Below are 26,014 nucleotides of genomic sequence, written 5' to 3'. Positions count from 1 at the left end.
TGAATCTTTTTAATTCTTCCTTAATTTCCTGGTTGACCCTTTTATCTTTTAGCAGGATGGTCCTTAACCTCCATGTGTTTGAGGTCCTTCCAAACTTCTTGTTGTGATTTAGTTCTAATTTCAAGGCATTATGGTCCGAGAATATGCAGGGGACAATCCCAATCTTTTGGTATCGGTTCAGACCCGATTTGTGACCCAATATGTGGTCTATTCTGGAGAAAGTTCCATGTGCGCTTGAGAAGAATGTGTATTCAGTTGAGTTTGGATGTAAAGTTCTGTAGATATCTGTGAAATCCATCTGGTCCAGTGTATCATTTAAAGCTCTCGTTTCTTTGGAGATGTTTTGCTTAGAAGACCTATCAAGTATAGAAAGAGCTAGATTGAAGTCACCAAGTATAAGTGTATTATTATCTAAGTATTTCTTCACTTTGGTTAATAATTGATTTATATATTTGGCAGCTCCCACATTCGGAGCATATATATTGAGGATTGTTAAGTCCTCTTGTTGAATAGATCCTTGAAGTATGATATAGTGTCCCTCTTCATCTCTCACTACAGTCTTTGGGGTAAATTTTAGTTTATCTGATATAAGGATGGCTACCCCTGCTTTCTTTTGAGGACCATTCGAATGGTAAATGGTTCTCCAACCTTTTATTTTCAGGCTGTAGGTGTCCTTCTGTCTAAAATGAGTCTCTTGTAGACAGCAAATAGATGGGTCCTGCTTTTTTATCCAGTCTGAAACCCTGCGCCTTTTGATGGGGTCATTAAGCCCGTTCACATTCAGAGTTAATATTGAGAGATATGAGTTTAGTGTCATCATGATATCTATTCAGTCTTTGTTTTTGTGGACTGTTCCACTGAACTTCTTCTTAAAGGGGAATTTTAAGAGGCCCCCTTAAAATTTCTTGCAGAGCTGGTTTGGAGGTCACATATTCTTTTAGTTGCTGCCTGTCTTGGAAGCTCTTTATCTCTCCTTCCATTTTGAATGAGAGCCTTGCTGGATAAAGTATTCTTGGTTGCATGTTCTTTTCATTTAGGACCCTGAATATATCCTGCCAGCCCTTTCTGGCCTGCCAGGTCTCTGTGGAGAGGTCTGCTGTTACCCTAATACTCCTCCCCATAAAAGTCAGGGATTTCTTGTCTCTTGCTGCTTTAAGGATCTTCTCCTTATCTTTGGAATTTGCAAGCTTCACAATTAAATGTCGAGGTGTTGAACGGTTTTTATTGATTTTAGGGGGGGATCTCTCTATTTCCTGGATCTGAATGCCTGTTTCCCTTCCCAGATTAGGAAAGTTTTCAGCTAGAATTTGTTCAAATACATATTCTGGCCCTCTGTCCCTTTCGGCGCCCTCGGGAACCCCAATTAAACGTAGGTTTTTCTTCCTCAGGCTGTCGTTTATTTCCCTTAATCTATCTTCATGGTCTTTTAATTGTTTGTCTCTTTTTTCCTCAGTTTCCCTCTTTGCTGTCAACTTGTCTTCTAGGTCACTCACTCGTTCTTCCACCTCGTTAACCCTCGTCGTTAGGACTTCTAGTTTGGATTGCATCTCATTCAATTGGTTTTTAATTTCTGCCTGATTAGCTCTAAATTCTGCAGTCATGAAGTCTCTTGAGTCCTTTATACTTTTTTCTAGAGCCACCAGTAGCTGTATAATAGTGCTTCTGAATTGGCTTTCTGACATTGAATTGTAATCCAGATTTTGTAACTCTGTGGGAGAGAGGACTGTTTCTGATTCTTTCTTTTGAGGTGAGGTTTTCCTTCTAGTCATTTTGCTCAGTGCAGAGTGGCCAAAAGCAAGTTGTATTGGGAAAAAGAGAAAAAGAGAGGAGAGAAAGAAGGAAAGAAAAGAGAAAGAGAAAAAAAAAGGGAAGAAAAAGAAAAAAAAACGAAAAAAAAAAAAAAGAAGAAAAAGAGAAAGAAAAAGAAAGGAGAAAAAAAGGGGGTGGGGGAAGGAAACAAATCAAAAAGCAAAACAAAACAAAAACAAAAACAAAAACAAAAACAAAAACAAACAAACAAAAAAGAACCACCGGGGAGTATCTTCTGATTCTGTGTTCTTTAAGTCCCTTGGCTTCCCCTGGAAGTTGTCCGTCTAGCTGGTGTTCTGGGGGAGGGGCCTGTTGTGCTGATTTTCAGGTGTTAGCAGTTGGGGGAGCTGCTGTGCCCCTGCCTGGTGCAGGGCTCAGTGGGGGTTGTTTACCCCGTGAGGCCGCAGGAGGAACAGCCCCAGTGGCGGGGCAGCTCTGGAAACCTGGATTCAGCTCCGGCAGGAACTCCGTCTGCAGGGCCTGGAGGCTCCGGGGCGGGGCCGCTGATCTGCTCAGCTGGGGCAGGAGCGTCCTTGCTGTCCTGGGCCCTCCCGGCCTCTGCCTGTCCCGGGGGAGGCGGGATCCTGGGCTGTGTCCCGGCGCCCTGTGCTCCGGAGCCTGCGCTGGTGGATTCGCGCTCCCGGGCCGTGCAACCCCCTCCGCGGAGCTGCCGCCCGAGCCCCTCCGAGCTGCTCCTGGAACCGCGCAGCCCCCTCCGCACGGAGCCTCTTCCTCTGCCCAAGCCCCTCCGAGCTGCTCCCGGGGCCGCGCAGCCCCCTCCGCGGAGCCGCCGCCCGAGCCCCTTCAGCTGCTCCGGGTCCCGCCGGGTCCCGCCGTGCGCGCTGCAGCCCTTAGGGAGCTCGGCGCACTCTCCTGGGCGCGCAGTTGCTGTTACTGTCCCAGGGAGCCCGAGGGCATCCCCGCCCTCCTGGGTCCTGCTCCAACTCCCCGCGAGCCCCTTTCCGCCCGGGAAGGTCGGTGCAGCTCCTGCTCCTCCGGGACGGGGCTCTCCTGTCCTGGGGACACTCGCCCCGGCCTCAGCCTGGCTCCTCGCGGGGCCCCTCCCCCTTGGAGGCCTTTGTTCCTTTATTTCTTTTTCCCCGTCTTCCTACCTTGATAGATGCGCGAACTCTTCTCACTGTAGCATTCCAGCTGGTCTCTCTTTGAATCTCAGGCCGAATTCATAGATTTTCAGGATAATTTGAAGGTTTTCTAGGTAGTTTGGTGGAGACAGGTGATTTGGAGACCCTACTCCTCCGCCATCTTGCTCCTCCCCCCCCCCCCTTCTTTTTTTAAACAATCATATAAATCATTTAACCTGATTCAACACTTATTTCCTTTGTTCTGGTTACCATTTTCACCCTAGTCCAATAACTTAATCATGAATAGTCTAAACTTTCTTTTCATCAGTGAAGCTCAGTACTGGTAACTTTGAGAAACAGTCTGCTTTGGCATTCTCTGTATTTCTTGTTCTTCCACTAAAGGAATCATACAGGGAACCATATACCTTTGAGATAGTTCCCCTAATTACAGTGTCTAATATAGCATTTAAAATAGTTTTAGGGAAGTACGACCCAAATCATCATAAAAATAATCAGGGCTGCCACTCTCCTTAATATTTTTTTCATCCTTAATATTTTTAATGCTTCCACAGAGATAATCCACTTTGCTGTTAGTGAAAGGAGTACGCAATTTTCCTTCTCACTATAAATTTGCTGCATTCCAGACCTTACACACTCCAAAAGGGGGCACTGATATTTAATTTGTGTCCTCTATGGGTCACGTGCTGAACGCTGCAACAAGCTGTTGATTAACGTCATGGCAAACAACCTTTCTATTAGGCAATTTCTAAAATCAACAGTGCTTGATTGTTTAGTGTGAGAATCTAAGAAAACAGGGATTCTTGAGTACTACTTAAAAATATAAGCAAACACCATTACATTGTAGCCTTTGTTTTCCACATAGGTGATCTGATAGGGCCAGGTAAAAATTCACAGATTAGTTCAGAGACCTAAGTAGGTTCCACATTCTCCCTGAAGCCAGAATTCTAATCCAAACTTAGCCACCATTGAGCCAGCCATATGGAAGAAGAAAACCAGAGTGGATAAGAGAGAAAGAGAAAAGGCCAATCTTCCCCGGGCAGACAAGAAGGGCTTAATATACCTGCCAGTTACATGCAAATGAGTTAGTGGAAAACAGAAGAGGCAATCATATGCACGTGACATTTTAATGTAAAGTGATCTTGCTTCCAATGAATGCAGTTCGATCAACTTTTCAGGATCTGACCAGTTACCATTATTTTCTCTCTGAGAAAAACATGGATACAAGTGGGCCAACAGGCAGCATGGAGACAAGGAGACAGTTCCTCTTTATCCTCCCTACTCTCAGCATAGCAAACTTAAAAGGTAAAAGGATTATGTAATTGTACTACAGGATCATCTCATTTTCAATTGTATAAAGATCTTGTGTCATAATTGAGAGACCTTTGAAATAGAAGTTTGTTTCTACTTCTTAACTTGCCAAATTGGTTGTGTACTTTGCCTTTCTGAGTCTTTTTGTGTACAATAAAAAGTATTCAAGGAGATGATCTTTAAGTTCCCTTCAAGGTCTAAGATTCTATGATTTTATTATTATAGTATATGTCTAGGTTTTATTACCAAGTTGAGGGATTGGTTGCTTCTATGGGGCTTCCCCTGCCTGTTTTACAATTAGCACTTTAAAAAAAAAAAAAAAAAAAGGAGGGGCAGCCCTGGTGGCGCAGCAGTTTAGTGCTACCTGCAGCCTGGGGTGTGATCCTGGAGACCTGGGATGGAGTCCTACGTCGGGTTCCCTGCATGGAGCCTGCTTCTCCCTCTGCCTGTGTCTGCCTCTCTCTGTGTGTGTGTCTCTCATGAATAAATAAATAAAATTTTTTAAAAATAAAATAAATAAATTAAAAAAAAGGGATTTTTATTCATGAGAGACACAGAGAGAGAGGCAGAGACAGAAGCAGAGTCCTTGTGGGGAGCCAGATGTGTTTCTTGAACCCAGGACCCCAGGGTCATGACCTGAGCAAAGGCAGTGGCTCAACCACTGAGCCATCCTGGTGCTCCACAATTAGCATCTTTTTAAAAAAAATGTTGGGCAGCCGGGGTGGCTCAGCGGTTTAGCGCCTGCCTTCAGCCCAAGGCGTGATCCTGGAGTCCTGGGATCGAGTCCCACGTCGGGCTCCCTGCATGGAGCCTGCTTTCTCCCTCTGCCTGGGTCTCTCCTCTCTGTGTCTCTCATGAATAAATAAATGAAATCTTAAAAAAAAAAAGCTTAAGTGTGGAAAAGTGTGTATTGCTGCTTCGATGTGTGTTAGCAAAGGGATGCAGGGAATATACAGATACACACTTGCATAAAACATTCCTGGAGGTATAAACAAGAAGCTAATACTGGTTGCTTTTGAGAAAAGGGGTTGAGGGATCTGGAGCTGTGGGGTGGCTAGCAGTAAGTTATTTCTCAATGGAACTTGTCCTTTGGACTTACATTGCACTCTCCCCTTGTTCTTTCTCCTCCAGTTACGCTGGCCTCGCTATTTCTCCCATTGATTCAAGGCCTTTGCACTCGCATGTCTGGAATACTCTCCCTGCAGATACTCTTAAATTTAAGACAAAGCCCAAACTTTACTCAACATTACTCAACATATAGAGCTCTCCCCCCGCCCTTTTTTTTGGCGGCGGGGGGGGGGGGGGCAGGGATAGCATGGGTAAATCATTAAACCTAAATCCCGATTCTTCATCCTTAAGGTAGGACTATTAGAATTACTTTGCAGGATTAAGATTAATTGCAGGTCAAAGTGCTTTTGCACAATCGGTGCTACGAAAGTTCCCGAAAGCACGCTGTTTCTCCCGAGCGGGGAGTGTAGGAGGAGCTCACAGCTCCCATCAGCGCACACCCCCGGGGTTTAAGGGGACGAAGGTGTCGGTACCTGGAGAGGCCGACCGGGTGGCCGTTGCCAGGGCAACCGCCGGGCGTCCCCGGACGCCGAGCACGCGCGCCCGCGCCTCCGCGCGCCCTCCTCCGGGCGCCGGCGATTGGCGGAGCTCCGGCCAATCGGCGTGGCGGGAGCGGCGCGGGGGCGTGGCCTCGGGGCCGGCCCTCCCTCCCCGACTTCCGGGTCGCGGTGCTTGCAGGGAGCGCCCCGCGAGCGGCGTCGTTTCCGCGGCCGGCCGTCTGCAGTTGGGGAAACCGAGGCAGCTCCAGCTTCCCCCGTTCCCCCGTAGCTCTTCCGCTGCTGTGAGGTGGCTGCTGTTTCTCTTCCTCTCGCGCCGCGCTGCTGCGGTGCGGCCGCGCCCGGCGGCGCCCCGAGGAATCCCGCGGGGCCGCCCGGGGCCGGCGAGGCTTTGTGCGAGTCCGCGCGTCCCCGCCCCGCCCCCCGCCGGCAGCGCGCCTGCGCGCCCTGGGCTCGGCCGGGGCCCTGGAAGGGGGGGCTCCGCGCAGCGGCTCCCCGGGGCCCCGCGCTGCCTTTGTCCCGGTGCCTTCGCGCTGGAGCCGCCGGGAGCGGGGAGGGCGGGGGGGACGAGCCGCCGCGCTCTCCTGCGCGGGACGGAGGCGATGGAAGGAGCCCCGGGCTCCCAGGAGCTGCGGCGGCGCGGGCCCCTCGCAGGTGTCGGCGCGCTCGCTGGGGCCGCTCTGGCCCCGGGCCTGCCGAGCCCTCCGCCCCGCTCTTCTGCAAGATGCGCACGTAGGGGACGGAGCGGAGCGGAGCGCGTCGTGGGGGTTCTGCAGCCAGTTCCTAGATGCGGCGACCCGTCGGGGCCTGCACTGCCTAACGCCTCGCAGCGCTGCTTCCTGCCCCGACGCCCGACCTCTTTCCCGCCTCCCGCATCCCGCATCCCGCCTCCTGCATCCCGCATCCCGCTGCGGGGCCAGCCCAGCGCTGCGACCTGAGATGCGCAATCCGGGATTGGAGCAGTCGGATCACCTGCATCTCTCTCTTTTTTTTCTTTTAAGATCTAATTTAAGGTCATTAAATCTGTCATATATTTCCTTCTCTAGGAAAACAATCAAACAAACACACCATGTTTATTTCTTTGTGGGAGTTCTTCTATGGGCACTTTTTTCGGTTTTGGATGAAATGGCTCTTACGACACATGACTGGCAAGTGTGAACTGCAACGGATTTTTGACACCTATGTAGGTGCACAAAGGACGCACAGGATAGGTAATGTCATCTGAAAAAGAATACATCGATTTTAACTGAATGAATCTTTTTTTTTCCTCCCCTCCCCCCTCCACCTCCATATTCACAGTGACAGACGTACTCGTTTGTGTATCCTGATCAAGAAACAGTGATTTTATTTTATTTTTATATTTTATTTTTTATTTTATTTATTTTATTTTATTTCATTTTTTATTTTATTTTTTATTTTTATTTTATTTTATTTTTGTACTTTTTATTTAATTTTTACTTTTTAATTTTATTTTATTTTTATTTTATTTTTATTTATTTTTAATTTTTATTTTATTTTATTTTTATTTTGTTTATTTTTTATTTTTTTATTTTATTTTTTATTTTTATTTTATTTTTTACTTTTTATTTTTTATTTCTTTATTTTATTTTTTTACTTTATTTTTTACTTTATTTTATTTTTATTTATTTTATTTACTTTTTATTTTATTTATTTTTATTATTTTTTATTTTTTTATATTTTATTTTATTTCATTTTGTTTTATTTTTTGACATTTGAAATCTAGCTTCGAATGATTCCAGCTCTAAAACGATGATTTTGTAGAGAGAGAAACATTATGACTCCATTCCACTTCTGTGCAAAGAATGATCTTCTCTGGCACCCCCAAAATTCGTCAGTTGTACCTTACATTATGGCTACGACCTATTTTCCAGAAGAAAAACCTCTCCCATTTCTAGGCCCTTGGAAAAATCTTCCCTTGAAATGATGGGGGAAGAGGGAGTATCTGAAATCTAGATCCATTTTTATATTCAGAACCTTTCATCGGTCTCTTAGTCTTTAATGTAATTCATGGAAGAAAAGTAACAGGTATCCAGTGATCCCTGGTAGAGACTTACCCTCAAAGTCTGCACTGACCAGTGTCATGGCCGGTTGTCCACATGAGGCTGATGGGCCCTGGAGATGGGATTGATGTGGATTGAGATGTGTGGAAATATAAAATACACCCTGGGTTTCAAAAACTAGATTTAAAAAGGAATGTAGAAATACCTCATTAGTAATTGTTTATATTCATTCTATGTTGAAATGGTAATATTTGGGATATAGCGGGTTAAAATCTATAAAACTTCTGTGTTTCTTTTATTCCAATGGGGCTACTAGAAAGTTATAAAAGTTACACACGTGGCTCACATCTTGGGTCGCGTCCTATTTCTGCGGAAGAGTAGCATTCTCTTACCTTTCAAATTCATCAGCTCCCAATGCTTCGTTGAAAATATATCGCTTAAAATTAGAACACAGAGGAGTGAGAAATCTGGTAGAGGAGAGAGAGAACTCTTGGACCAGAGTAAGGAAGACCAGGGATTGGCCGCAGTTCATGTTCACTGTGTCACAGGGAAGATCATGACTTAACTAAATCTTTACTCTTTTGTGTCCAACGAGTGTACTTCAACTAAGAACACCCCGGTGAGATCTGGGGAGTGGGTGTCTGTATCCAAGGCAACGTGGGAGGAATAAGAGAGAGAAGGAGGGAGTAAGCCTCAGGGCAGCTGGATGATTGAAGTTTAATTACTTCCCTAGTTTTTTCACAACTTCGTGGCCGACTTCATTTCCTGCCTGCTCTTTTGATTTGCCCTTTTGGCTGCTCTCAGAACAAAGTACCTCTTGATAAGAAATCTCAGCAGTAATGGTTTACATTTTATACTATGGGGTAAGAACATAGGCATTGCTTGGTGGTAAAACCATTTTTCTTGAATGTTTCAAATTGCTGAGAATAAAGAGACTTGGTAAATGTGCCAGAAAAAAAAAAAAGTTTAAATAGACTAAGAAAAAGCTCTAGTCCTTCTTGAAACAGAAGACAGGAGTGGAGAAGCTATTTGTCTGGTTAGAAGATAGTTGGCCAATATAATCTAAGTCTCAACATTTTTGCCCCTTTGTTGTCATATGATTCAGTCTCTGGCTCCTCAAATCTAAATGCTTACTCCAGAAGAGCTACAAGTGAAGAAAATGTAGTAGAGAGCACTTTCCTTATAAGTTCTTTAGATGAGTTTCTGGGGCCTAAGCTACTGGGAGGCAGCCAGTGAATGAATTTGCAGTGATTAGTAGACCCTTGGGGATTCGCACAGAAACATGATCCTAGGAAAATTAGGAGGGTCTCACCTCTTTGGCTGTGGTGTGTTGAATTGAGTTGAGGGTCTTGGAATCATACCTAGCTCCCTATACTATGCGGATAACATTTAAAAATGTTTGCTATGTTACACATGAAGAAATTTTATCTTCTGGTGCTATTGATTTACTACTGGCTTGATATTTATACTCTTTGTATATCGAGTAATTCACAAACAATATTTAAGTGGTAACATTCTTTTTTCTTTTTTTTTTCTTTATTTCAGAAAATTCCTTGACATACTCCAAAAATAAGGTAGGATTATACCAAAGTGGTAATTCTAGAAAACTTAACCTGGAGATATTTTTAAGAGAATGCCTCCATTTTAGAATGAATTTTTTATTATTATTATTATTATTATTATTATTATTATTATTATTATTTTATTTATTCGTGAGAGAGAGAAAGGCAGAGACACAGGCAGAGGGAGAAGCAGGCTCCATGCAGGGATCCCGATGTGGGACTCGATCCCGGGTCTCCAGGATTAGGCCCCGGGCTGAAGGCGCCACTAAACCTCTGAGCCACCCGGGCTGCCCTAGAACGAATTATTTTTATTTTATTTTATTTTATTTTATTTATTTATTTATTTATTTATTTATTTATTTATTTATTTATTTATTTATGATAGTCACACACAGAGAGAGAGAGAGAGAGAGAGAGAGAGAGAGAGGCAGAGACACAGGCAGAGGGAGAAGCAGGCTCCATGCACCGGGAGCCAGACGTGGGATTCGATCCTGGGTCTGCAGGATCCCGCCCTGGGCCAAAGGCAGGCGCCAAACCGCTGCGCCACCCAGGGATCCCCGAATGAATTATTTTTAATGTTCTACTAGAAGAGTCTTTGCTGTAAAGAGAATTACATGAAATTTCTCACTTTAAAGGTATTTTTTTATTTTTGAAACATTTCCTGTGTGCGTGTTAGTGTGCCACTCATGCACAAAGACAGTATTTTCGTAATTTGTCCTTATCTGACGTTTTGTTTGCTAAGTTTGCCTCAAAACTTGATAGCCTTTGGGAAATAGGTTCTTAGAAGGAAAACCTCAAAAACTTTGTGTCCTTTGGAAAAATTCTTAGGTGAGAAAGAAGCATTTTGTTTAGTTATAAAAAAAACAAAACAAAACCGTGAATCATGTGCCTTTGATCCAAAATATGTCATAACCTCATACTACTTATTAGTAGCTTTTGCTGTGTAACAAACAAAATCTCAGAGGCATATATAACAGTACATTGTTTATTTCTTGCTCATGATCTGTGGGCCAGCTAGACAGATTCTTCTTCAAGTAATTCAGATCTGTTCCAGTTGTGTCATTATGGAACCCAGGTTGCAAATGTAGTGGGTACCTGGAGAATGTTCTTTTCACAGCAAATCATTGAATGTCCAACCACACTAACATGTCTGAAGTTTCCTTCTGTCATGTCCATTAACATCCTATTGGTTAAAGTAAGTTACGTGGCCAGCCTAAGTTAAGGAGGAGAAAAATACACTGCGCCCGCTATAAAGCCGTGGTAAACCTGTGAATATATAATTTAATTATAGGGAAGTTAAATATTGGGACCAATGATTCAATCTACTACATGCTATACTTCTCTATAGTAGCTCAGAATTTTACCTATATATGTATGGATTATTTGGCATGGCCAAGGTAGAGTATGGTAAACAATCATCTAGATCATTGTTTAAGATCCTATGGTAGATCACAGCCAGCATTAAACAACACAAAAGGAATAGAATAGAAAATAATCAGGGATGCCTGGGTGGTTCAGCGTTTGAGCATCTGCCTTTGGCTCAGTCATGACCCCAGGGTCCCAGGATCGAGTCCCGCATTGGGCTCCCTGCATGGAGCCTGCTTCTCCCTCTGCCTGTGTCTCTGCCTCTCTCTGTGTGTCTCTCATGAATAAATAAATAAAATAAAATCTTTAAAAAAAGGAAAATAATCAGAAAACACTGGTTATAATGTTAAATATTGTTTTATAAAATTTTAATTTTAGTTATCTGTGTGGGTGGATCTATTTATATTTTAGATATCCATAGATATGTTTGTACTTGGTCAAGATGTACAATGTGGATAAAAAATAATAAAAAACTGTTGACTTGCCATTGTCTAGTGATAGTGATATGAGTTACTAATTCATGCCTGAAAGAAAATGGACATCGTTGAATGTTGCAAGCATATCAGTTATGTTCTGGGGAGTGGTCCATAAAATAAGTGCCTTATTGATTTAGTTAACAGTATTCTTTTGTGAATGGTCAAGGTAAGAACAACTCATATACATGGATATATATCAGAGAACAGGAGTCTGGAGTCCTTTTGTTCAGAATCCTAGAGAATGATTAATATTTTTGTTCTTTTTTTTTTTAAATATGAATGTAGGGATCTAAAAAGTTAAATTTCTGGTTCTAAAAATTTATTCACCCATATTGTTCCTTTCATTAATTGAAACTCAGGATGCACTTTTGCAAAGTAACTATCATAAATTGTGGACGAACCTCTAGAGAAGTTCTGAAGCTAGCAACTCAGAGTCACAGCTGTCTGTGTAACTCTTGTCACCACAACCGATTATAACAACGGTTTTGGTCACAGATTTTACGAATAAGATTTTATGTGTGGCATAATTATGCCAAACTTAAGTGGGACCATATATAGCATGTTGCTTCTTAAGAACTCTAGTGCCTTGGTCAAACCCTTGACCGAAGATTTGAGTGGTGCCATATGTTCAGCATTTCACAGGGTCTTTGGGATATACAAAAGAAATAAAGAACAGTGTTGAAGGTAATTATGCATAGGCATTTAGAGAAGGTACAGGTAAACTTCATTGGGACCTTTAAGGTCATGGTAATGTGTTAAAGAAAAATAGAATATTTATTCTTTTTTATCTGATTTACTGACTGAAAAATCCACTTGAAAAGTAAACATTAAAATTGTATTGTTAAACAATTTTATTACTAAAAAGTATAGGTTGCTGATAATGTTATGTAGGGCATACTAAAAAAAGAGATGGTCAACAGATGGGTAGTTACTTAATTAAATCACAGAAGCTTTGTTTTCATGAAGTTTTAACTCTGAGGTGAACTTATCAATAAATAAATGGAGGGGTCCTCATCAATTTAAAATTTAAATTTAAATGATAAATTTAATCATTTCTGGCATGTATTGTATTTCACTTGTATATTTCCATTTGCTTTGTAGAGTAAAATCAAATTCTAATTTTGTGGTATTTCTGTTAATCCTGATATACTTTTTTATCTGTCTGAAAAAAGTCAGGGTCCAAATCCTGATTTTATCACTTGCTAGTAGTTTGACTTTTGTGCAGGTTATTTATTTTCTCATCATAAAAAGAAGCGTTAATACCCACATATTTGTTACAGGATCACAGATACTAATATGAAAGCAGTCTAAGAGAATGCCTAGTACATGATAGGTATCCAACAAATAGTTATTAGTAATATTGATGATAATGGAATTGAACCAATATATACTACAAGATTTTTAGAAGTTTAAAATATTCACAAAAACTTCTAAGGTATTTAAATACTTAACACTATTGATGATTGCTGTGAATAAAAGTGATTTTAATCTGTCAAGGCCATTCTCTAAAGCAGTGATAGTATGGTCCTATTGGGTTGTGAACTATTTTATAGTGGAAATTCTTTGATTATTAAAAATTGAGTCTCATTTGCTTGTATTCTAGGCTAAGGATTACTTATTAATCGTATATTAAGGGTTACTGAACTTTAGGACTTATAAATGAAAATGAAAACCTTAATGGAATTTGAGCAATCTAATTCAGTATTGTGCTAACAAGTCTGGCTGCTGTGTAATATTTGGTAATGTTGCAAAGCTCTACTGTACTAATGCATATACAAGTGTTTGAAAATTTGAAATTTAGGGAAAGAACACTTTGTCAGTATAATAGTGTTTCTGACTGCCTGTGTTTTTCAATTGCAGCTGCTCTCTTAGCTTTTAAATAATAATAACATTCTAGCTGTTGAATAATAAATTAGTTTTATGGATCAGTTTAGTTGTCTCTGAGTCGATGATATAGTGATGTACATTTGCATATTTCTTTGTCTTTAATTTTGCAAAAGCTAGACTTTAAGTACCTAACTTTAAGTATATAACCACATAGGTATTGTGGTTTACAAATGAAACGTTCATACTCTGTATGTATAATCTCCCCAAATTTGCTTGCATAGTGAAACCCACTGTTGATATTTGCTGCCCATGAATATGTGTCATTAAGTAATTTGTAACCTACTCTCAAAGTAGGTGTTATTTTACTTTTATGTTCATCAAATGTTGTTTTATATAAAAATCACATGCATAAGCATATATAAAATATATATATATTTTATAAAATATATATTTTGAATATAAAATATGTACAATATAAAATTCAAACTATATGATAAGTGATTCATATTTATTCTCTTATTCTTTATTATTACCTACTTTTTCTTTAGTGCTGACTTTGGCAGCACATATACCTCCTTTTGCTTTAGTATAAAGTAAAGGATGTTAGGAAAATAGTTTTTGGGTGCATACGTGGTTTGAGGTTAAAAAGGAAAGTTTTAGAATTACTGACTTCAGAAATTCTTTAAGTACGATATATTCCAGTATTGAATATGCCTTCAAAATGAACTTAGAAAATGTTGTGATGGTTTATATGTTATCCTCCATGCAGGCTGCTATTTTATTTTTGATGAGGAAGCAAAGACACCAAAAAGTTAGAGAATAAGCCAGAGATTGACAGATGGATAAAAAAGTAAGACCCAATGAACTGAATGTTGTTTCAAGACATATACTCTAAACATAAAGACACAAACAAATAAAAAGCAAAAGGATACACCATGTAAACAAACATAAAAAAGCCATTGTGTCTCTGTTTCAGAAAACATAAACTTGGAATATGACCAGTGACTAAATCTTTTTTGTAATGATACAAAGATTTATTTATCAAGAAAATATAATAATATTAAAAGTATATGCACTTATTAACAATGCTGCCAAATAATTGAAGCAAAAATTGACTTAAGTAAAGGGAGAAATATATGAATCCACAATTGTAGTTAGAAATTTTGACATACTTCTCTCAATAATTGACAGTACAAAAACACACAAAAAAAAAAATCAGAAGGAACATACACTATTTGAACAATACTTTAAACTGTCTTAAGCTAAGTAACATTTATAGAATGCTACACCGAACTGACAGTGAAACACACATTCTCAAGTACATGTGGAACATTCATCTACATACATCAATATATGGGTCTTTAAATTAGTCTCAATACATTTCAAAGGCTTGAACCTATATGGAGTATATTTTCTGTCTCCATTGTACTTACTTAGAAATAAGAAAAGTGTGAGACCTCGAAAATCCCCAAATATATGGAAATTTAAAAATTTAACTCATGGATCAGAAAAGAACTCACAAGGGACATTTTAAAAAAAAATTGAACTAAGTTTTCAGGCCTCAAATCAATGATCTGTGCTTACACCTTAAACCAGAAGAGAGCAAATTATACCCAAAGTAAATAGAAGAAAGAATATAATAAAAACACAAAAGTTTAACAAAATGGTAAACAGACAAAAAATAGGAAATAACAAACTCAAAACTTGATTCTTTGGAAAGATTTGATTCTTAGTGATATTAATAACCCTCTAGCAACACTGATCAGGAAACAGAAAACCCAAATTACCAATATCAGGAATGATAGAGTAGGTATCAGACTACAATCATTAAAAGTATGAGGGGATTCTGTGAATTTATGCCAATGAATTCTGTAGCTTAGATGAAAGAGGCAAAGTCTTTGAAAAAGACAATTTATCAAAACACAAAAAGAAATTTAAAAATATAAATAGCTATATACCTAACAAATGGAATTTGTAATTAAAAATTTTTGCACCAAAACCCTTCTTTTACTAGTGAATTCCTTTCAAACATTTAAGAAGAAATAATACCACTATTACCTAAACTCCTAGGAAAAAACACATTTTGCAAAGCCAGTATAACCCTGTTACTAAACCAGACAAGGACAGTCTGATAAATGAAAATTATAAAGCAGTATCCTTCATGAACACAGATGCAAAAATTCTTCATTAACAAATTGATCTCAGTTATCTACAAAAAAGCTAAGACATCACAATTGAGTTTTCAGAGTCAATGAATGTAACTCACCACATGAACAAAGTAAATGAGAAAAATAAGATCATTTCAGTAGACACTGAAGAACTATTTGGACAGAACTCAATACCTATTCATGATTAAAAATTCAACTAGGAATAGAAAGAACTTCTTCATCCTAATAAAGACCACCTGTGAAAACTATGCAGCTGATGTGATGTGTAATACGGAAATATTGAGTGCTCCCACTGTGAATTGGAAACAAGGCAAAGATGGTTCTTTGATTTTTTTCAGCCTTGTGCTAGAGGTCCTAGGTAGTCCAATAAGGAAAAGAAATCTAAAACATAATGGTTGGAAAAGAAAGAAAACTTTATTAACAGATGACATAGTTTGTGAGTACAGAGAACCCTGAGAAATCTACAAAAATGATTAGCATTATTAATATATGAATTTAGCAGTATCTCAGGACACAATCTGTTTCTGTAAGTTAACAACAAACTTTTGGAAAACAGAAGAATACTACTTAAGTAGCATTCAAAAACATAAAATATTCAGTGATTAGTGAAAGCTACACAAGACTTCTGTACTAGAACTCCTTTTCCTTAGGTTAAAGGGGGAAAAATACATGGTAGCCATCAATTGGAAGACAGTATTGCTAAGATGTTAATTCCCAAATTGATCTATGGATTCAATGTGATTCCAGTCAGAATCCCAGCAGGCTATTTTTGAAGAAAGTGACAAGATCATTTTAAAGCTTATATAGAAATGTAAGGTATCTATTGTAGCCCAAGTAATCTACTAAAAGAACAAAGTTGGGGCACCTACCTGTCCGTTAAGTGTCTGCCTTTGGCTTGGGTCATAATTCAGGGTCCTGGGACAAGCCCTGCATTGGGCTCCCTGCTCAGGGAGGGGTCTCCTTCTTCCTCTGCCCCCCACTACCCCGCTCATGTTCTCTCTTATATGCTCTCTCTCTCTCAAATAAATAAAATCTTAAATAAAAAAAATTAAAAGTCACAGAATAGTGTCTTTAGGAAAAAGTATTTGCCGAGAGACTAGACATTCCTAATCTGAATTCTGTCTCTAAGTTTATGTAGACTTGAGCAAGTTCATTCAATCGATTATTTATTCATCCATAATGTAAGAGTAAATAAGACAAAGCCTGGTGGCGAATATGTAAAAGTAAGTAAATATAGTGTAGGTAAGTGCTCGTTCACTGAGTATGAGCATAAAAGAGAGTAGCTAACTGCAGGGCCGAGGAAGGCTTCACAAAAGGAGGTGATATTTGACCAGGTTTTTCATGTTTTAGGAGACAAAAGTAAAGGTAACAGTAAAGGTTACCTTTACCTCAGGATTTGACCAACTGGACCTTGTTGACCGTATGTGTATCCTTACTGACTGTTAGTCTTTGATGATTTTCCTTCTCACTTTTTAATTTACTTTGAGGAATCTTCTTTTTCTTTCCTTCCTTTTCTTCCTTCTTTTAAATCATCGTATGCATTACTGTACATGTCTTTTACTGAAACGGTTGCCTTAAGGTTTTTACCTATTAAATATCTCCGTTTAACAGTTGTCAATTATCTTTTACATGCAGGATATGAAAAGATGAATTAGATGCAATCTCTATCCTCAAAAAATTTTCCACTTAATATATAACAGTAACTATAATACAGAAAGTAGAAAGGATCATCAAAAGGTTATAGATAAATTATTATGGGAATTCTAAGAGAGGAGAGGTTAATTCTACTTAAATAGAATCAGGGGGGATAAAATAGAATCAGAGAAAGCTTCTTGGACCTGGTATTGTGAGCTAGCTTAAAAAATGGGCATCATTGATATGTTTAGTGATTGGGAGAGAACATTCCAGAAGAAAGACCCAGGATATGCAGAGGCATAACCCCAGGTATGATGAGATTATTTTGCCTGGAGTTATAAGAGATACCGGAGAGGATTTCAGTGGCAGTTTACAGAAGATGAAGAGTCAAAGAAATTTCTTAAGGGTAAGAAAAGCCTGAACTTGCTTTTTTGTTAGAAAAAAAAGGATCCAGTGGACATTTATAGGACATATAAGAAATCTGTTTTATGTGCATAGAAAAAAGACTAAGGATATTGGTTACCAGTGGCTGTCCCTGGTGGTGATAAATAATTACAATAATATTTGAGTTCTCTTCCTTTTGCTCTTCTGACTTTAAAAGTTTTTTGACTTCTGCACTAAAATTTTTGTACATGTATATGTAAAAATTTTAGAGAAAGTATCTGCTCCATACACCCACTATGGTGATACCTCATTTGTTAGGAACTTATCAGTTGAGAACCTGTTGCTTCTCAGTTGAGGAAGCCTTCATCTTGATACATCATGCTGTTTCTCTTGTATGTATGGATGGATGTATGATTTTAGCCCTAGTGAAACAAATTTGGTTTCATTTTGCATTTTAATATATGCATTGTAAAGTTGACTAAACACCCCCAAAATCATTGTTCTGTTTCAGCTATAAGAGATTTTTCTCATTCAGCTTTCTTTCACATAAATAGATTTTGCAGAAAGCAACACTTGTTGTCCAGACTGAAGTGGACAAATGCGTAGAAGATATAATGAAGGAAAAGAATATTAACCCTGAGAAGGATGCCAGGTATGCTCTTTTTATGGTGTTCTCTCTTATTGTACCCTTCTACTGTGAGGTGTGGGGATAGCACACAGTTGTAAAACATTGAAGCTGTGAAACAGTTATAGAGATCATCCAGTTCAACCCTTTCACTTCTACTGGATGAGGAATTGAGGAAATGCTTTCTAAATAGACATATGAACCACAAGCTATGGATGGCACTATTTTATTGTGATAAGAAGGTATGATTTTTAAAAATAATAACTTTCTCATTTTCAGTTTTAAAATTTGTATGAAGGCATGCTTGCTGCAGATATCCGGTTATAAACAGCTCTATTTGGATGTAGAAAGTGTGAGGAAAAGACCATATGATTCTGAAAACCTCCAACATGAAAAGCTGCTTCTTAAGGTAAATTTTTGTTTTCTGTATTTGGAGTTAGTAGACACTGGAAAAATAAATCAGACTTGAGCTAGTAAAGTCAGTGTGCCAATTCTAGAGGCTCTTCTACAGTCATCCAGTTTCTTTGCCCCTTACTATGTTGGTGAAAGATTTTGAGTTAACTATTTTTATGATTTTCTGATAAGCCTCATTGAAATATATACTCGTAGATTTTCTCTTAATGCTTTTACTTCTAAAATAAATTATAAACTTATTAACAGAGATCTTTTCAACTGATGAGTCTGCAAGCTTCAGAGGTTCCCTTACTTTTTATATAAACTGCTCGTATACGTCAGGCTTTTTTTTTTTTTTTTTCAGCTTACTTTCAAATTGTAAACATGGCTGTCCCTTTTCATATTATTAGATCAAGTATTTTGGGATTTACAGAGTATGAATTGCCAAGTAATGTCACGATAGATTTAAAGCTTAAGAAGGTACTAAAATTAAATTTGAATTTTCCTGTTTTTTATTTCTAAAGTTTAAATACATAAGTTCAGTGAGAGGCCAAAACTAGAGATTATTGTAAGCTTTCTAGATCGTCTAGTCTATCACCTTCATTTTAGTTTAAGGGATGAGGATTCTGAGGCCAAGGGGAAATGAAGTAATTTGCTTTTGGGCCAATTTTATTTTTAAATGGTTAAAGTCAAAGAACATAACATAGCACATTGGACTTGGAGTTAAGAGTTTGTTATATCTAAAAATGCTGTGGAAAGACATTGGTAATATCTAAGTAACAGTAAGAGACAGATAAGTTTTTTTTTTAAAAAAAACACCTTTTTTTCTGAAAAAGTATAAATATACACCTCACCTAATTTTAAAATTAAAAATAAAACTTGATTTTGTAAAATGAGAATGAAAATACCTCAGGGGGCTGTTGGTGTGGACCGACCCTTTATATTTAAAATTTTAGAATGGTGCCTGGCCCTCACTGGGGGTTGACCACCATTTATATCCTCATTGTTAACCATTATTCCCTTAACTTCTGACCCTTTCTGCACAATACCTTCCCTTTAGAAGGGGTAAGATATAAATCCTAACATTTCAGTCCAGGGAATTTTTATCTTGTTGATTCATTACGGGACTCAGTTTTAAAGGTAAAGAGTCATTTGCTGGGTGTGAATCACGCAGCCACTGCATATACTCCGCAGTCTCTGTGGGTAAAGCCTTAAGTAGATCCGTGTTTCTCAAAGTGTAGTTTCTTAAATACATAGGTAGTTTCTTAAAGCGTAACGACCTTCACTAAGTTAACCAGTGTCTTAATATTTAGAATTTAAGGTTCCACCTTAGCCTCATCAGAATCCCCAGGGGCGCAGAACCCAAAAATTTGATATGTATGCGTGTTAACCTTGACTATAACTGGTCTTATTGTGTCTCTCCCCACCTCACTGAGGCGCTATCACTGGTATGATCCAACCTCTTGCCGAGAACTCAGGAAGAGACGCTAATGTGTTGGTAAAAAGAGAAGGGACCAGATAAAAACCCAGTCTAATGATTGGATTAGCTTCAGGGCCAGAATCCTGACCCTGTCTTAAAGTAAGGTCACAAGTCTTCACATTTTATTTTAGGTGACAGGATACTCCTTTCATTAGGAGTCCTTTACTCAACAATGCCTGAAATGGTAGTGAAATGGAAAAAAATGCAAGTATTTCTGTTCTGCAGATACAAACTTTTTAATCAACTTTTGTAAGTCTGTTTTGTTTGATGACTTGTGGTGTTGAATTTAAAAAATGATTACATTTTTTAAACTTTGTTTTGTATTGGTTACTTTGTTGCTAATATTCAATTGCTATTCTTAAACCCCCAGTCTTAAGGAACATACTTAAAACCAAGCCATATTATTTTCTTATTTTAAAATTATGAAAATTTGTAAAATAATCATATGGATTGAAATACTATCAGTCTTATTTCTTAATGATTCTTTCCATTTCCCTTCTTCTCTTTAGGGACTAATGACCCACCACTAGAGTGGAGCCTACTTATGTATGTAGTGTTTGAGCCAAGGGCCAAGTGCCTAACACTGTTTTTTGTTGTTCTGTTTTTTCCTTAAGGAGGCAGTTTACCACTCCTGGTATATATTACTTAGTAAACAAAGATTTCTCATTGTTTTAGATTTCTGTATACTTGTCACTTTTTCCAAATCCACTATTCTTTATATTAGCCTTTTAAATTGGAATAAGTGTGCTGCATTTTTTAGGGTAATTGAAAAAGTTCTCTAAATATAGTCTGTGTTGAACCTCTGTTTTGTCTACTAAAGCTGTTTAATTGAAAGCATTCAACTTAGTTGTATGTTAGCTATGAGAAGAAAAATGTCTTAGGAAATTAAGAATACTACTATTATTTGTAATATGGAAGTATGTTTGTACAGCTTTGGAATCTTCTAATGCCTACGAAAAAGTTGAAGGCTAGAATCTCCAAGCAGTGGGCTGACATTGGTTTCCAGGGTGATGATCCCAAGACAGACTTCAGAGGCATGGGCATACTTGGATTAATCAATCTTGTGTAAGTGAAATAAACTTTTTCTTCTTCTCTAAATGAGATTACATGTAACCTCCAATATTGTTAAATTCTAATAAGAATTGATTTAGGTGTTTCCCGCTATCTCTGAATTTTAACAGTGCTAAAATGTGCTGGCACTAATGTGCTGGCAATAATATGAAGACATTGGAAACATAGTGTGTGTGTTTGTGTGTTTGTTTGTGTGTGTGTGTGTGAAATTTCTTTACTTTACTGATATCTTTCTTCTTTCTCTTTCTGACCCCCTTTCTGATACCTCTTAAGGAATTATGTATACTCTTAATTATTTTATCATCTTGCCTCTTCTCTCTTGGCTCTCTAATTCTGTTTTGGGAAATATAACTTGATACTAATAAAGTCTCTTCACACTTATTCTTCACCATCTGTGATAAATTATCTAAAGCCCTGAATTTTCAGAGCCTATATGAACTTCCTTTTTTTTTTTCTCCTTGAATACTCATGCTTGGGCACATAAGTCATCCCAAAATATGTAATTAAAATCAGAATTGATGGCCAAAACTATTCTAGAAAGTAAACTGAAAGATTAGTAGGATGTGGATATGAAAATGAAAAGATTTCAGAGTTAGAGTCTGTCCATAAATTGATTTATAGACTATAAAATGCCTAGAATGGGAAACCTAACCATTAGCAAAGTTTGGATAATTGCTACTGTGAAAAAATTAGTCTTAAAACTGTTAAATTGTTATATTGAGAAAAAAAATGACTAGATCTGTATGGATAAAGCTATTTTGGGGGAAAATAGAAGACATAATAGGGTTTCAGTATCTACAGTTTTTTCCATTTACAAAAGTATTTAATTTTCTGTAATACCTAAATTTTATAAGTATAAAGATTCCTTGTAAGTATCGCCTAGGTGACTCAGTTGGTTAAGCATCCAACTTCGGCTCAGGTCATGATCTCAGAACCTGGGATCAAGGTGTGCATTGGGCTCCCCACTCAGAGGGGAGTCTGATTCTCCCTCTCCCTCTGCCTCTCCCCTCCCCCTCATGTTCTCTCTCTCTCTGTCTCAAATAAATCTTAAAAAAAAATTAAAAATAATTACAAAAACTGAGATTCTACTTTGATAAACTTCCAGTTGGAATTGAATTAGAATATGGAATTGAAGTAGAATAAATGCAGTTTGTTTCCACTTGGAAAAATTATAAAATATTTTAAAACTCATTGTTTTTCAGAACACATAGATTCTTTGTTCTTAGCCTTTAAAGACCATCTTTATTCTGGTACTTGCAATCAAGGATATTGAACGATATTGAACCTCAGTTTACTCTACACTATTCTGGTGTTTCCTTTTTTATTTTTTATTATTTTTTATTTTTTAAGAGAGAACGTGTGAGGGGTGGGCAGAGGGAGAGGGAGAGAGAATTGTAAGTAGGCTCCATGTGGAGCCCAGTTGTGGTGCTCAATCTCACAACCCTGATATCATGACCTGAGCTGAAATGAAGTGTTGGACCCTTAACCGACTGAGCCACCCAGTCACCCCATATTGTATCTTTTCTTTTATGAATAACCTTGCTTCTTACTCTTTTCTTAAGAAACTAAGATTTTTCAGCATTTGCCAGAGGAGAATTTAATGTAGCTTAAAATTTAAATAAGTTAGTAGGATTTGATTCAAGACTATGGTAAAGGATTCTGATAGACATTAAAATGATTTACAGATACTTTATTTAGCGTTAGTATCTACTAATTTGAAAAATGACCAAGACTCATATGTATTAGTAGTTACATTTGATTGCTGGTGATACACTAGAGATGGTTGAAAACATGAAAAACTGGCTCTGATTCCTCTATAATTACGTTTGTTGTCCTGTGTATGGAGCTATGTATCTTCAGGGTCAAAGTAAAGATACAGTCAAGAAGCGGACAAGCTCTTCAGATTCCCTTATGTGATTTATTTTTTAACTTTCATGGCCTTTGTCATCTAATCTCTTGAGATATTTTGTTGCTTTGAAGGATAAGCTGGTAGTTTGATAACGGTGCCCTAGGCACCGAATGTTGAGGCAGGTGTAGAAAAAAAAAAGGATATTGTACAGAAAATGAAATCAGGAGAGATGGAAGAAAGCTGAATAGATGAGGAAATAGAAGAGGTGAGTAGAAGAATATGCTGATTAAGCCCAAAAATGTATGTAGGAAGAGAGAAGGGGTAGGAAGGAAGGAGAAAGATAGAAGGCAAGCAGGCGGTAAGGAAGGAGGGAACCCAGTATGGATTTTTGTAAAGAATAGTTTGCCATATTGCAAAGATGTTCGTTTTTCATAGGTGCTGTTAAGATAGGGTTTGATTAAGTTCATCAAGGAAATTAAAAATCGTTCGGTGTTACAGACAGTATTTTAAGAGTAGCTTGATTATTGAAATATTAATGTAATACTAAATTGTATTAGGAGTATCATATATAAAAAAAGAAATACAAATAGTTTAGTAAGGATATCCTTAGAGCCAAACTAGGGATAAAATAGAAAAATTAGTGTATGTAAGGAAAACATTGCACTAAAACAGGACTTTTTCTTGTTTAGGGAGTTACAGATCCCTTTGACAATCTAGTGAGAATTTTGTATGTTCTCTCCCCAGAAAATGTATACGCAGAAAAATTTATGTGTAATTTCAGGTAGTTCATGGATACCCCCTCATTCATGAATGAGTCTTCATTCATGGACTTCTAAATTAACAACCCTTGTTTTAATGGTTTGAAAATCAGCCAGTAAAGAAAAATGGAAGCCTGTCGTGTTAATCTAGGGAAGGAAATCCGTAGGAAAATTTGGTTAGAAATTTCTGTGCTTTATGAAAATTTCAACAATTGTGCCCTCTAAAATTTAAATGAGCCATGGAAATCCACTTTTTATTCTACTTCTTATCTTCATATAAACATCCAGTCATCGTATATGTATATGTGCATGAGTACCGGTGTACTGTGAGGTGAAGAAGATTTAATCTCTATCTTTAAGAACTCAAAGAATTTGAATTAGTATAAGCCAACAGGATGTATGAGCCTACAAATAGATAGATTTATATATTCTTCTGTTGTACCTGCTAATACTTCTGTTTTATGGCCAGCGTTTTAATTATACCACTGATCAAGTGCGAAAGAAAAGTTAGTGCAAAAGTTTAGTGCAAAAGAAAGGTTATGGAGTTTCTTCTCTATGCACAGAAAATGGTGTTAAATAATATATATTTAAATTACAAAAGAAGGAATATACCAAGGGGAAAGGGTGAATGTCCTAACAGGTACACATGGACTATTTTATACACATGGACAAATTTGTAGGAAATTTGGTATCACTCATGTGGAATTTAGGAAACAAAAACAGAGGATTATAAGGGAAGGGAGGGAAAAATAAAATAAGATGACATCAGAGAGGGAGAGAAACCATGAGAGACTGTTAACTATATAGGAAACAACCTGAGGGTTGCTGGACAGGAGGGGAAGGGAGGTGGAGGGAGGGGGTAATTGGGTGATGGGCACTAAGAAGGGCAAATGATGTGATGAGCGCTGGGTGTTATATGCAACTGATGAATCACTGAACTCTACATCTGAAACTAATGATATGCTATATGTTAACTGAATTTAAATAAAATAAGAAAAAGTAAGATAACAAAAAACTAGATTTTTTTTTAAAGGTAAGCAGAAAGTTTCTTGTTAAATCATTTATTTTTAAAATATTTTAAAGCATTGCCAAGGGCCCATGTCCTGTACTAACTAGATAGACCTGATCTCTCAGAATTAAATTTCGATTCACAGCATTTCCAAGTCACTCAAGTGATTAGAGATGGAGATTGAGATGATTGTGGCAGTAGTGGGACTATCATCTTAATAGTCAGTAGCTTTTTAAATTTCTTCTGGATATCTTCAATTTGAATAACATATATTAATTTTATTATTAAACTTTTTCAAGGTATTTCAGTGAAAATTATACCAGTGAAGCTCACCAGATTCTTTCCCGTTCAAATCATCCAAAATTAGGGTAAGCTGGGTATATCAAAGAAATTTTAACTTCTTGAATTTTAAAATGTTGATTGGATTATCTAAATTTGAAAGTATTTCAAGGTATTTTTTAAATGAGATTATTTTTATTAATGACTTTGTAAAAGATATTACATGATATATTATTTATAAAGCAAAATCTTATCATAAGCCAATTTTGTATTATTTTAATTTATTTTTGTCACAAGATATAGTTTGTCTATAAAATGGAGGTAAGGAACTTTATGAAAGTTTCTTGAATAGATTTCAGAATAGGAAATAGCTTTGTGACATAGAAATAGGAAAATGAGAAATCGTTTTGAAAATTGTAAAATGAAATGCAGCTGAAGGTCTATCAGCTTTATCATTATTATTCTATTTTTATATTCTAATGATACATTCCTTTGAAAAAACATTATAACAATATTATCTCATAAAAATAAATACCCTGATAATGGAGGAGAAAATGTCAGATTACCCACTGTGTTTTAAAACCAATGAGAGTGTATTCTTTTTCTTTTTTTTTTTTTTTTTAAGGATTTTGGTTTTTGGTATTTGAATGATCAAAGCTTCATTATTCCCTCTTATATATCCAGAAAATCAACAGCATCTAAAAGAACAAAAATCTTCTATCTATTATGGTTTATTTTTTTAATAGGTAGAGATTATTGTTAAACGAATACTGTATTAGAAATGGATCAGAGTAGTTTTTCACTAATTTCTTGCAGGATTTTAAAGTTATTTTATGAGCTATTTGGCTAGCTGGTATAACTGGTAATGTTTCTGACATAGGTATTCTTATGCAATAGTTGGAATCAACCTTACCGAGATGGCTTATAGCTTGCTGAAGAGTGAAGCTCTGAAGTTTCATCTCTACAACTTTGTTCCTGGTATACCAACGATGGAACACTTTCATCAGTTTTATTGTGAGTATTAAAATGAGTTAAAACTAGATATTTCTAGATATAATGTCTCTATTAAATATATAATTTATGCTTGTCATTTTATTATTTAGAATTTTGTAAAACAGGGAAATAATGGAGGTGCCTGGGTGGCTCAGTTGGTTAAGCATCTGACTCTTGGTTTCAGCTCAGGTCATGATCTCAGGGTTGTTAGATCAAGCCCCATGTGTGGCTCTATGCTGGGCGGAGTCCACTTGAGGATTTTCTGTCCCCTTCTCTGCTCGTGCACTCTATCTGTCTCTAATAAATAAATCTTAAAAAAAAAAAAAAAAAAAAG

The 26,014-nt window shown here is 37.6% G+C and overlaps 1 protein-coding gene across 1 annotated transcript in view; it reads left to right on the top strand.

Moving 5' to 3' along the window:
- Positions 1-5,935: 5,935 nt before the first annotated feature.
- Positions 5,936-26,014, top strand: part of ELMOD2 (ELMO domain containing 2) — a 31,259-nt gene continuing 11,180 nt past the window's right edge. The window contains exons 1-8 of the mRNA XM_025462313.3: positions 5,936-6,074; positions 6,832-6,996; positions 9,352-9,380; positions 17,778-17,875; positions 18,128-18,257; positions 20,653-20,786; positions 24,708-24,776; positions 25,568-25,701. Coding sequence (XP_025318098.1) covers positions 6,855-6,996; positions 9,352-9,380; positions 17,778-17,875; positions 18,128-18,257; positions 20,653-20,786; positions 24,708-24,776; positions 25,568-25,701 — 736 coding nt within the window. The 5' untranslated portion in view covers positions 5,936-6,074; positions 6,832-6,854. The remainder of the gene's footprint in view (positions 6,075-6,831; positions 6,997-9,351; positions 9,381-17,777; positions 17,876-18,127; positions 18,258-20,652; positions 20,787-24,707; positions 24,777-25,567; positions 25,702-26,014) is intronic.

This window comes from Canis lupus, chromosome 19, assembly GCF_003254725.2.
Source record: "Canis lupus dingo isolate Sandy chromosome 19, ASM325472v2, whole genome shotgun sequence".
NCBI lineage: Eukaryota > Metazoa > Chordata > Mammalia > Carnivora > Canidae > Canis > Canis lupus.
Note: the sequence above shows the minus strand (reverse complement) of the source record. Positions and strands in the feature narration are given on the sequence as shown.